We start from the raw sequence: 12,907 nt of genomic DNA on the forward strand, positions 1-12,907 counted from the left end.
GGTTCAATACTATTTAAATGTTCCAACATACATGGAAATAGCATTGGTCGCCTTGCATTTCAAAGAATTTGAAATATTGAAATATATTATATACAAGCACAGAATTCTCACTGCGGAAAAATCATATCCATATATGCCCACCGGAGACAGTTGATGCATGCAGGACCAATGAGGGTTCTGTGATAATAGCAATTTAGAAAAAAAACAACGTTTTTAAACTATACAACAAACAATACAAGAAAAGTCAAGAATACTAAAATCTGAAATGATAACACAACTTCTAGCACTCTGTAATCTTTTTAACGTCATATCAATTTAGTATTACCTTTGACCAATACAATCACTTCACCACTGAAATTAGAACAGAATTAGAACAGTTCGATCACTTTTCTATAAGGCCAAAACATATGCATATGAAATCGTCAATTTTATACCGATTCATTTTGCTGCGACTCAAAAGCTGCCTAACCAGGTGCGGACATTGCGGCAGGAGTTTTGCCTCGGAACTAGTGTATACCTCCTATATATGGCAGATATACCCACGAAACAGCGAGCAATGACATCTACGTTTGAAGATGATGCCGCTGTATTAAGTAGTTCAAAATGTCCACTTGATAACCGGAGTGACAAAAAATCCCCATTAAAAAGAAAAGTTTAAAAGTTGTTACCGTTGCGAAAATGCATTTTATTTTTATACTTTTTTTTATACTTTGTGGTATATACACTCTCGAGTGGGATAAACAGTGTTTCTGAAATAAGAACTATTTTTCTATTTTTATACCTGTTTCTCGTAGAGTAAAAGGGATACTAGATTCGTTAAAAAGTATGTAATGCAGAAGGAAGCGTTTCCGACTATATAGAGCTTATATGCTCTTAATCTGAATCAATAGCCAAGTCGATCTGGCCATATCCGTCTGTCCGTTTGAACGTCGAGATCTCAGAAAATGTAAAAGCTAGAAGGTTCAGAATACAGTGACTCAGAATACAGATTCTAGAGACAAAGCCTCTATAATTGTTGATATTTTTTCACATTCTTATTAGTCTTGTAAATTTCTATCGATTAGCAAAAAATTGTTTGCCACGTCCACTCTAACGCACTTAAATCGCCCACAACTGCCACGTCCACATTTTTGAAAATTGGTTGGATATTTTTTATTAGTCGTGTGAATTTCTATCGATTTGATAAAAATCTATTTGCCACGCCCCCTCTAACGCCCCAAAGCCGCCGACCAGGTCACGCCCACACTTTGGAACAATTTTAAAATTTTTAAAAAGTTTTATTCACCAATATCTATTGATATCCCAGATATCAGTATCTGATAGTCGGGGAACTCGGCTATAGATTCATTCTTTCTTGTTAGAGATGGATAAATGTTTTGTTGTCCGCCACTGATTTCGTCCCTGGCGAAATCGCTCTTTACCGATTTTGAAAGGTAATCCCACCGTTGCTTGCCTTCACTTTCTTGTTGGTCGCTTGTGCCACTCTCTCACTATTGTTATTTGTATGTTGTATTTTACTTTTGTCATTTGCTAGCATCTGCTCTGTCACGTCAATAACACAATGGTCACTTGTGAATCATTAGCTCTTCACACAAATTTTAATTTTTGCGTTTAATGGCATTATAATGATAACCACTTAAAAACATGAAGCTCGCTTTGATGTTATGTCTTCGGCTAACTATATTTGTGATAAATTTTATACATTCAAGGTGAGCGCTACGATTTTGTTATAAGCGCCGATCAACCTGTTGGAGCTTATTGGATACAGTTACGTGGACTTGGTGAGTGTGGTATTCGTAGAGCTCAACAACTGGCTATCCTGCGTTACGCTCGTGGACCTTATCAGCCAGCATCTTCTCCGCCAACATACGATGTTGGAATACCGCAAGGAGTCGTAAGTATCTATAGACCAAAGACAAAATATATTTTGAATCATTTCGAAAAGTAGATATGTTTCCTTATTTAAATGCTTATAAAATTGGTAGTATTGTTTTTTACAATGCTAATTTTTTGGCAATCGATACTGACAAAATCCTGTTGTGACTTATTCTAAAATACATTAATGAGGATCGATTTCTTAAAAAAAAATAATATATCTTTATTGCTAGTTTATTTAACTTGAAAACCGTCTAGAATGTTAGACAAGAACTCTTTTATTTATTCAGACCATAATTATAATTAAGCATCAGCAGCCCATAATTGCAGCTTATCCCTCCCTAGTTTATGGGGGTGCGCAGTCATATTATATAATATCATATTAATTGTATTATCGAAATAGGGCGCGTTAAAAAGCTTAGTGGAGCTTTTAAATCTTTTATTTATTTTTTGACATATTTTAATTATTCGATTAATTAAATGACTCATGGAATTCAATTTTTTTATTTGTTTTTGCAAATTTGATTTGCTTCTTATTTTCTCTGCTTAAATGACGTTTCAAAATTCAAATATAAACATAATTTAATTAACTGGTGCTGTGTATTTCATGTGATGTGAATGGTTGTGAATATTGTAGTAAAAATCAATAGAGTATTTATATTTTTCTTTACAAAAAAACCTTATATATGTATATATGTATATTATAAATAAAATGAAATTCTATGTATTTTTCTTTATGTTTCTTTTAATACCCAATATGTATATTATCACCAAACCAAAAACCACTCAAACCTTGGTTATCCGCACCTGTATATATACACACAAAAACCGTTGTATTTTATGACCGTCCAAAACGCAACAAATAATTGCAAAGGTTATGAATCCTTTGGACGCCCAATGTAACCGTCAACGTAACGATGCCATATGCGTAAGCCAACTTAAAAACGCTCTTGAGATTGATCGTGGTATATTGGCAGAGAAGCCAGACGTAAAAATATTTTTACCTTTCCGGTTCTTTGTATACCGGGCTGAAGATCTGTTCCAGCCAAACACTTATAACAGGTTTTTAGGTACGTAGCAAAAAATAAGTTTTAATATAATCACTAAGTACAAATATTTCAGTGGCACCCACCGGCGACCATGTAATTTCACTTATCGATGAAATTTCATACCTATCGGCTCCAGCGCCACTGACTTCCCAATATAATGATATAAACCCAGATCAGTTTTGTAACGGGGACAATCGTCCCGCAGATTGTGGGCCAAACTGTATGTGTACTCATAAAATAGATATTCCACTTAACGCAATCGTGGAAGTCGTTTTAGTCGATGAAGGTAAGCTTTTTTTGAAATATATATATTAAAGCTCTTGTATACTTTTATTGATGCCCCATAAAGCTTATATTTTCTTGATCATCCTTTCTGGTGACATTGACATTGGGTCTCACGTCGGACCCTCTCGGAGTATGATCCCGACTATTCATAATTGTAGAATTTGAACATATTTATTTCAAAAAAGAAATTAGGTAATAGTTAACAACGAAACATATGAGAAGCCACGTATTTCCCGCAAAGTTTAAAAATGTGCAAAAATGAGAACACTATAGTAAAGTTTCCTGACTATTAGATATTTATATATATTTTCTCATATTTCTGAACCCTGGCTTCCGTTGTTCCACTTTTTTAACAAGATGGGCAAAGGTCAAACTTTTGAAAGCTCGATATTAATCGGATAAATCTTAAATATTCGTTCTTAATCTTAACTTTTTAATTTTTAAAGAATCCGAGATCTCGGCTTGCATACGGACGAAGGGTCGTTTGCCTGCCTGACGGAAATACGGAAATGGGTAGATCGACTCAGCTATTGAAAAAAAAAAAACAAAATTTTTAAAGGTTTGTTTGTGCGTGGCCGTTTTGTAATTTTTGTAGGTGTTAGAAGGGCGTGGCCAACGAGTTTTAGGTATGCCGATAGAAATTGGCAAGACAAACAAAAAAACGAAGAAAAATCGAAACATTTTTTAAAAGGGTGGGCGTGGCAGTTTTGAGCGGTTTTTGGGAGTTAGATTCTAAAAGATTTATATTTGTGCTACCAGCTTTTTGGCATCTAAATTTTTTTTAATTAAAACTCAGCCTTAATTTGGGAAAAGTTATAAATTTTATTTCTTGTGAACTTGCGCTTAGAATAACGGCGACCAAGCGATCAAGAAACAAATAGTGAGACTTTAAAACGACCGCCACTGCCGGCTAATATGCGTTGCTGCAGCTGAGGCCTTAGAATATAATAGATATAGCATTGCTTAGTATTAAGTATACTATTTTGCTGTTTAGAAATAATAAGGCCAACATCTCCTACTGTCGACATGCTTCCTCCGTTGTAAACTCGCTTTTAAAAGAATAATCTAATGGCAGCAGGCACAATTTCATGAGCGCTCTACACAAGATGCTGTCCTTTACTTTCTGCCATCCGTCTAAACGATTGTAGTTCAAGCTGTCAAGTTAGACTCATAAGCGGCTCAGCAGGTACGCAAAGAGGTGGGTGAATGGTGCGCCAATCGTTATTGTCAGCCAGACAAAATTGACTAATAGCTTAAGAACTGGCGTCGCTCACTGCTAATTGTGACAATTCCTCCAAATCATGTTTTTTATAATGAACACTTTCATAAAAATTAATCCAGTACAAAATCATTTATGATATTTATTATGTGATATTATGTACAGAGGTTTGGCTATTAATATTTCTATGCTATTTTCGAATCTATAATGTTAAGGTTATGCAAAACAAAACAAATTGAAAACTTGTAAAGTGAAGGGTATATTTTGTCAAATCTACAATGAGACGTGAGCATACGTGTGCACACATACAGTTATCGGAAACCCGACTCAGGGAGACGGAATCTCGGTTCCGGCGGAAGCGAGGGCTGAGCAAGCAGGCCCCTCAGGTTAACTAGGGAGTGCATTGCGGCTGTACAGGTGGAGAACTTGGCTCCTACAGCATCTACTATCGCGACAAGCCAGAAGACGATGGACTACACTACCATGCCATCGCAAAAGGCGGGATGGTCTTCGGACCTGACCACGGCTCTCCAGAGCCAGAACCTGAAGTGCATACTCACCAGGATAACTGGCAAGATAAACATCCTGCTATCCGCATTTGAAACTCAAAGGCACGTCACAAGAGAGACTAAGGACTCTCAGCCCTTAACAACAGGGCGATAGAGTTGTATGAAGGGGCCACTAGCGAGCACCGCTTGACGAGCAGTGCTACCCAGACATAGGTAGAAAAGCCTACAAAAAAGGCTTCTCACAATGCGCAGGTGCCCAAGGAGCAAGTTCCCAACGTTCAGGCGCCCAAGCCGAACTACCAAGCGACTGGTAGCAAGGGAGAAGGAAAGGCGACATCCAGAGCAAAAGAGTCCAAGCCAGGCAGCTATGAATCTGTCTCCCAGAATTCTAGCACGACTGCAGAGTGGACCAAGGTGAAGCCTAAGAAGAGGAGCTCCACAGCTGCATGGTCGCTCAATCGCGGTGGAACGCGATGTAAACATCATGCTCCTAAGCGAACCTTACGTCACTGGGGACAATACTCCAAGATCCTAGACGAGTCAGGTAAAGCAGCTATCAAGTGTTGCAGCTCTCCCCACGTTCAGGAACTGGCTGCATCACCTATGCGGGCAATTGCATATGCGAAGGTAAAACACGTGTATATGTACTGCTGCTATGCTCCGCCTAGCGACGCCCCCGACCAGTTCGAGGAGTTTGTGGAGGTGCTTGTGGGCCATGCGAGAGGGCGAAGCCCAAGGATCATTGCTGGTAACGCTGTGCGACCACGCTATGATTTCCTTTAGTCTCTCCGGAGGGCACGCCGATCAAGCATGGGATACCAGGAAGATCGATGAGGAAAATGCTGGCTTATCAAATCAATTCCCTGGTAATCCCAAATAGGGATGCAGAGAGTTCGGCGGCTGACCTCATGAATATGCTTGGTAAAACTTGCGAAGCAACCATGAGAAGGAAGAAAAAGGTACGGCGCAAACCACACGTGTACTGGTGGAGTGCCACCCTAAGCCAACTACGGTCTGATTGCTTCAGGGCTAGGAGAACGGCGAAACGAGCCAGAGGCAGTACCCACCACGCGGAGCTCATGGTGGCTTTCAGAAGGAAACGCATAGAGTTCAAGCGTGGCATGGCGGCTGCCAAATCGCTGTCGTATAAAAAACCGTAGACAAGCGTATCAAACCCAATAAAGCCGCTGGACTAAATGGAATTCCTGGTGCAGTTGTTAAAGCATTGGCGTTCGGTAGACCTGACATCTTCAGGGCCACCTTACAGCAATGTCTTTTGGACGGAATCTTTTCAATAAGGTGGAAAAGCCAGAAAATAGTTCTGCTGCACAAATGCAAGGGATCAGCATATGCTGCAAACAGCTACCGCCCTCTATGCCTACTAAATATAGTTGGAAAACTGTCCGAAGATATCTTGTATACTCGAATAGAGGCCGTCGATGCTCTCAGTGACGAAGGAAGTCAGCAATATGGCTTTCGGAAGGGAAAGAGTATCCTGGACACTCCTTTGACCGTGAGTAACATCGACAAGACCGCTCTTGCTGGTGATACATGGCTAGTTGGCAGGGAGGAATACTACGCAATAGTGACTCTGGACGTAAAGAACGCCTTCAACACCGCCAGATGGGCCGCAACTCAGCAACTTTGGGTACCGTGTCCCATGGTACGATAAGGAAGCTGGGCCAAAAAGATACCGAGGCTTCGGCAGGTGTTCCCCAAGGATCTGTACTTGGACCAATCGTGAGCGTGCAAGTACTGAATAGAGCACAAGGAGATTTTTGTTTTAGTACGTAGGCAGAATTGCGCTAGGAATCTTGCATGCCACCTACGGACGGTATGTGATATCTTTAGAAGGTTTTAATACTCGAACAATAATAATCAGATCGACTCGGCTTTTGATTTTCCTTCTGCCTTTTACATACTTTTCAACGAACCAAATATACCCTTTTACTCTACGGGTAACAGGTATAATTGAGCATACGAAAATATACAAATAGTTACGTTACAAAACGTTATAGACTATACACGCAAATGGGCAATATTTAGGTTAAAATTAAGAAAATAAGAAAGGACAAGCAGGAAACAAGATGCCTTCAAATCCTTTACCCCAGCCATCCAACCCCCTCATACAAAATATGAGCCCATATAAGAAGTTTCTGCGTACTAAAACCCAGTAAACAAGTTTATGCCTTTGCAAACCCAGAAAACGATAAGCCAATATTAACTAGCTATTACTTCTCTGCCCTCTCCGGAGATTGGAACTGCTCAGATGAGTTTCGGAACAAAAAAAAATTGACCAAAGCATAGAAAAAAAACAAGAGAGAATGCTATAGTCGAGTGCCCCTACTATCAGATACCCGTTAGTTAGCTAGTGTTCATAATTTTTGTGGGATGGGTATCGAAAGATATTGGGGAATAAAATGGTAAAAAAATTTAAAAATTGTTCAAATGCGTGGGCGTGACCGGCTTGGCGGCTTTTGTGGGCTTGAGTGGGCGGGGCGAAAAGTTTTTTGGCAAATCGATAGAAACTTACAAGACTAACAAAAATGTGAAAAAAAAACTTGCGCTGCGTCTTTGTCTCTAGAATCTGTATGCTTAATCTCATCCTTCTAGCTTTAATACAATATTTCCTGAGATCTCGACGTTCATACGGACAGACTGGCATGGCTGGATCGACTCGGCTATTGATCCTGATCAAGAATATATATACTTTATATAGTCGGAAATGCTTTCTTCTGCCTGTTACATACTTTTCAGCGAATCTAGTATACCCTTTTACTCTACGAGTAACGGGTATAAAAAGACATCTCAAACTAATCTCAGCCCTACAAAAATTAAAAGGATCTTCTTCAGGACTTAATGAAGTACCAAATGATTAAAAATTAGCTTTCCTACAATAAAAAACAGAATAACAAAACTTTTTAATGAAATAATAATAGCCACATACTGCAACCGAACCATTTCTCTAAACTGCTGTTGGGTTTGTGACACAACAACCTACTTAACGTAAACCAATTTGGATTTAAAAAAAGGCTAGTCGACTATCTCATTACGAATTCAAAATTCCTTACCTCCTCGTCCTCGTACCTACCTCGTCATTCTTGATTTTGTTTAAGGGCCTTCGGTCGAGTAGCACTCCATAATCCACAAACTGCAGGAATGGAGAAAGATAATCAACTACATAAACATCTTTATGAGTAACAGGAGAATAATTGCCCGCGTTGGCCCCCATACATCTAAACGACTACGCCTATTCTATTTAATTCCTTACCCATATTCACTCATCTGCGTAATATTACTTCACATTGCTTTCAATAAATTATCTAAAATAAAGGAAATAAAATGTATTGCATATGCCGATGACTTCTTCCTTATCATACATTTTAATAAAAACATAAATACCAACTTCAGTATAGACAATGAGGCCCATCTAGCCTTAAATTTTATTGCAATATTGTAATATACACTTCCTAATGTCGCGAAGGCAAAGGTCTTATACATTTTTAGAATGATAAAATATATGGCCAAGTAGCAAGTAGCAAAATATCTCTCTTCGTTGTGGAGGAATTCGCTTTCGAACTAGGAAACAAAACGGCGACTCGATTATATTAACACTCCTAAAAAATTACACATATTTTGGGATCAGATTTTAAACATCCAAGCAGATTAAAACTTTTTTGCAGTGAACTAGTAAATTATTAAGATCCTTAATTTCTTTCTCATCTTTTATTTTGCAGTTCAACAACCCAATTTGTCACATCCTTTCCATTTGCACGGTTACGGGTTCAGTGTCATTGGTATTGGCCGTTCTCCTGATTCTTCAGTGAAAAAGATCAATTTAAAGCACGCCTTGGACCTAGATAGGCGGGGACTTTTACACCGTCAGTACAATTTACCGCCTACTAAGGATACAATTGCAGTACCAAATAACGGCTATGTGGTTCTGCGGTTTAGGGCTGACAATCCTGGTATGCTTTAAAAGACAAGGTGGTTTTATTTGCGTACTTATTAATACCCTTAACTATTTCAGGCTTCTGGCTATTCCACTGTCATTTTCTTTTCCACATTGTTATTGGCATGAACTTGATTTTGCAAGTCGGCACTAACGCTGATCTGCCACCCGTTCCGCCAGGATTCCCAACATGTGGAGACCACACACCATCCATTCCAATAAATTAATATTCTACCCGACGCACAAGTAAATAAACCCATATGGCGACAAATTTGAAAAAAGCAAACAGGACATACCTACTGATTAAACAGTTTGTAAACATCACTATATATGAAGCCAGTTTGTATATATATATATATATATATTTAAAACGCACAATGCACTGTTTTTATTTAATAATTTTAAACACTGCCAATGTCCAATTATATATAAATAACAATATACCTTTCCTTCTATTTTCACCCAGTAGCTTACTATCAAATGTATATATTTTATTATTTGTGTGTATTTGTAGGAACCAAAAATAACAATACATTAATTTATTTTATGAAAAAGCCATTATGTAACCTTTTTATTGTTGAAAATGACTGCAAGCAACAACCCACTTCTGTTTTATTTTATACAAATTTCCTGGTAACATTTTCATATTTACTTGATCTTCATATGCAACTATTTTCAAATACAGTTGCGTTCAAAGAAATAGTGTAAAATGGTTTGTATTTAACTAAGAAATAATGAAACAAAGTTTTTTCACGACTATGCTATCGATATAATTTCTTGTAAATGTAACATTTCTGTACAAAATAAAGCTATTTTTACTAAATTTTAGGAATAATTGTAATAATTAACAATGAATATATTTAAATATTGTATTTTTTTAATTGGTAATATTTTTCTAAAATTATATCTTTTTATTTTACGTCATCAATTGCTACTTAAACATTTTTCTAAAACTTTGTTTATTATTAAAATGTAAATACCAAAATGTCCTTTTGATTATTGTGACAGCAAAGTTGATTTGCATACAAGTATACCTGTCATTATGGTGCCTTATCGTTCAATCCTGGGTACACTTAATTGGTTTTTGTGTTTGTATCTTACGCCCAAAATTGTAATATCACAATATATATTAAAAATATGCTCACAATGAAAAAACCCCTTAATTATAAATGTACACTCAATTGTTAAATTGTTTAATATGTATACAATAAAAATATATAAATGTATTTTAAACCCCGTTGGGAAAAGGATGTATAAGACCCAGTATATATTATGTAACAGGTTATGTAAAGTAAAAATATTCATGACCTGGGGACCTCCTGCACGTCCGTCTACATGTACCTCTATATGTACCATATGAACATGAAGACATCATGAACGACCAGATCAAGAAAATTGGGACGCGCATGCATTGATTATAAAGTGGAAATCATAAACGCATAAGCAAATTTAGACATCTGTTATGTGTATAATGTTATTGTGAATGTCAACGAGGATCTGGAGATTTCTTGACGGCGATGCAAGAAATGCACGTCTGGTCACGAAAAAATTCCTAAAAATTTTGAAAATATTAAATTTGTTTTATATTCTCTTATAAAATCCTTATACTAGTTTATTTTGTCAACAGCTTTTAAGCTGTCCTTCGATGAGACGCCAAAAAGTTTGTTCGCTGACTAGGTAGGTCATTGCGGCTGAGGCGGAATCGACTGTTGGGATGCGTTAGACTTCGCGCTATGTGGTTGGTGTAAGCTTGACGTAGTACTTTTTAACTGAATTGCGTTTTTGACTGGAGGTATGTCCAAGACTTGTTGCATTTCGAACATACCACGGTGCCCCGGCGATAGTTTTGAAGATCTTTTATTGAGCTCATTGAACGATTTCCATATTGATATTGCCGGTATTTCCCCATTGTTGATAGTCATAGGTCCAAATTGGTTTCAGTACAGAGTTGTAGAGTAGTACCTAATGGCTCAGACTCAGCGGGAAGTGTGCGTTGATCAGCCAGTGAAGGGTGTTGGCTTTGAGTTTAAGTGGGTTTTTTCTGCTTCAATGTGCTTTTATTCTCCAATTTAAGACCCACTTCTCAAATTCCACCAGGTGAAAAGCAAGATGCGCTGATGCTTGGGTCGGTCATCTGGAACTGCTAAGAATGGCGATGTCGTCGGCAAAGGTGGATGTTGTCAGACATCTGCTTGTTGATAGGTCAGCTGTGTATAAGAGGTATAGAGTTGGCCCAAGAACGCCGCCTTGGGGGACCCCTGCTCCAGTTTGATGGTCATTGGATGTAGCAGTATTGCTTCTCACTGCAAACGTCCTTTCGTAAAGGTATGACTTGAGTAGTTTGTGCGTCCATTTGGGTAGTTTCAGTTTGATCTTAAGTACGTCTAGCCAAACTGTGTCGAATGCTTGGGATACATCCACAAAAACAGATGTGCAGTATTGTCTGTTCTCGAATGCGGTTCCTATTTCTGTTGTTATTCGGTTAACCTGTTATACAGTTCGATAGTTGATGTGCTGGTATTATGTTTTGAGCTCTAAAGTAAAGGTTGAGCGGGGTCCGAAGCCATTTTTCGTAAAGCTTTGAGAGATAGAAGAGTAATCTTATGGGTCTGTACGTCGTAGCAGATGTCGGATCCTTTCCGGGTTTAGGAATCATTATGGTAAATTTGTTTTCATCTGTCTGCAAAGTAAACTACTCTCGTTATGGCGTTGAATAGCATTAAGGCAGTTAGTTCAATGAGCATGGTTTAACATTGGAGATTCATTGGAGAAGCAGATAACCGCCGAGCAAACGTACTACATGCATAAATATATACCAATATTGGATATTTCTTTTGTACCCATTACTCGTCGAGTTCGTTGAAAAAAGTGTTCCAGTGTTTTAAACCATTTTCTGACTTTTTATGTTACCATTTAAAAAGATTTTAACGTCGTTGATTAAAAGGGGGTGTGTTTGACAGAACTCATTTCTCTTAGTACAACAGTTATTTCAAATTAAATCTTTTAGACACAAAACTATTTAATAAATATGTAGCGCTTAAAAATCATATTTAAGGAATCTACTTAAGGCTTCATTTTTATTAATTTTAGTAAAAAGCTTAACTTTTCAGGGCCGAGTTTTTCCTTGTTTTTATATGAATAGTGCGATGTTTGTAATCGAAAATTGTCGTAATAGCTTTTTTTCGAGCGCTACTTAAGTAATTGTTAACTTAAGTGTTTCCCTGTATTTATATTATATGGCAATTCAAGAACTGTTTAATTCATCGATCCACGTGATAGACGAACGTGTGAAGAGTTGTGATGGTGTCCGAAGCACAGTACGATCAATTTACGATCATTCAAAAGTTATACTTTGGGCAGTGTGTACTAACTGTTGACGAATTGTTTTATTATTATTAAGTGGGTTTGTATGTGTACTGCGACCCAGTCGGATCTATTATACTACCCCTTTATGACTCAAAGATCCCCCTGAAGTCCAATGCACTGTATAATGTCAGGATTTTATTGGGGTTTAGGGCTGCAATTGATTCCCGTGGGACTACATACATGCCCAGGAGTCTGTTCCTCCTGATGGAAAGCGCCTTGCAGTCACATATAATACACACTGTGTGTGTCACAATCTTGTGCAATTGGCTGTGAAGTCGGCAATGCCCCGCAAGAAGGCCAGTCAAAATGCGGACGCTGTTTTTCCCGTGTGTCATTAAGGTCTTGAACCTTTTATGGTTATATTCACGGAGGAGAATCTTACTGACTTAATCGACTGCCTAAGTCGTGGTAGGTGTTCCCAGAAGGTTAGACGTTTTTCTTCCTCTAGTGATTTTAGTTAGCCCCGTACTCTGTGGTGACAACACCACAGAAGGGTTCGGGCCCAATTAGAGGGTTCTCTGCTTCTTTCCTGGCTAGGTTGTCTGCTAGCTCATTTCCCGGGATGTTGTTGTGTCCCGGGACTAACCTTATTGTGAGTTTGTTGACAGCTCCTAGTTTGTCTAGGGCTGTCCTCACTTCATTTACTAGCTTA

General features: G+C 38.1%; 1 protein-coding gene across 5 annotated transcripts in view, besides 10 other annotated features; it reads left to right on the forward strand.

Moving 5' to 3' along the window:
- stw (straw) overlaps positions 1 to 12,907 on the forward strand; it is a 42,352-nt gene that overhangs the window by 24,117 nt on the left and 5,328 nt on the right. For 2 of the 5 annotated variants that reach the window (NM_001273780.1, NM_001144134.2), the window contains exon 4: positions 1,710 to 1,894. In NM_001273780.1, the coding sequence (NP_001260709.1) occupies positions 1,710 to 1,894 (185 nt within the window). Of the gene's footprint in view, positions 1 to 1,709; positions 1,895 to 2,749; positions 2,946 to 2,997; positions 3,211 to 8,674; positions 8,906 to 8,967; positions 10,115 to 12,907 lie in introns of those variants that run through there. The other 3 variants (NM_165431.3, NM_165432.3, NM_136326.3) reach the window with 3 other exon arrangements.
- Positions 513 to 611: a mobile genetic element.
- Positions 806 to 1,356: a mobile genetic element.
- Positions 3,813 to 3,939: a mobile genetic element.
- Positions 4,524 to 4,666: a mobile genetic element.
- Positions 4,743 to 6,799: a mobile genetic element.
- Positions 6,946 to 8,425: a mobile genetic element.
- Positions 7,254 to 7,504: a mobile genetic element.
- Positions 7,524 to 7,642: a mobile genetic element.
- Positions 10,551 to 11,607: a mobile genetic element.
- Positions 12,278 to 12,907: part of a mobile genetic element that runs on past the window's edge.

The sequence above is a fragment of the Drosophila melanogaster genome, chromosome 2R, assembly GCF_000001215.4.
Source record: "Drosophila melanogaster chromosome 2R".
In the NCBI taxonomy this organism is placed as follows: Eukaryota; Metazoa; Arthropoda; class Insecta; order Diptera; family Drosophilidae; genus Drosophila; species Drosophila melanogaster.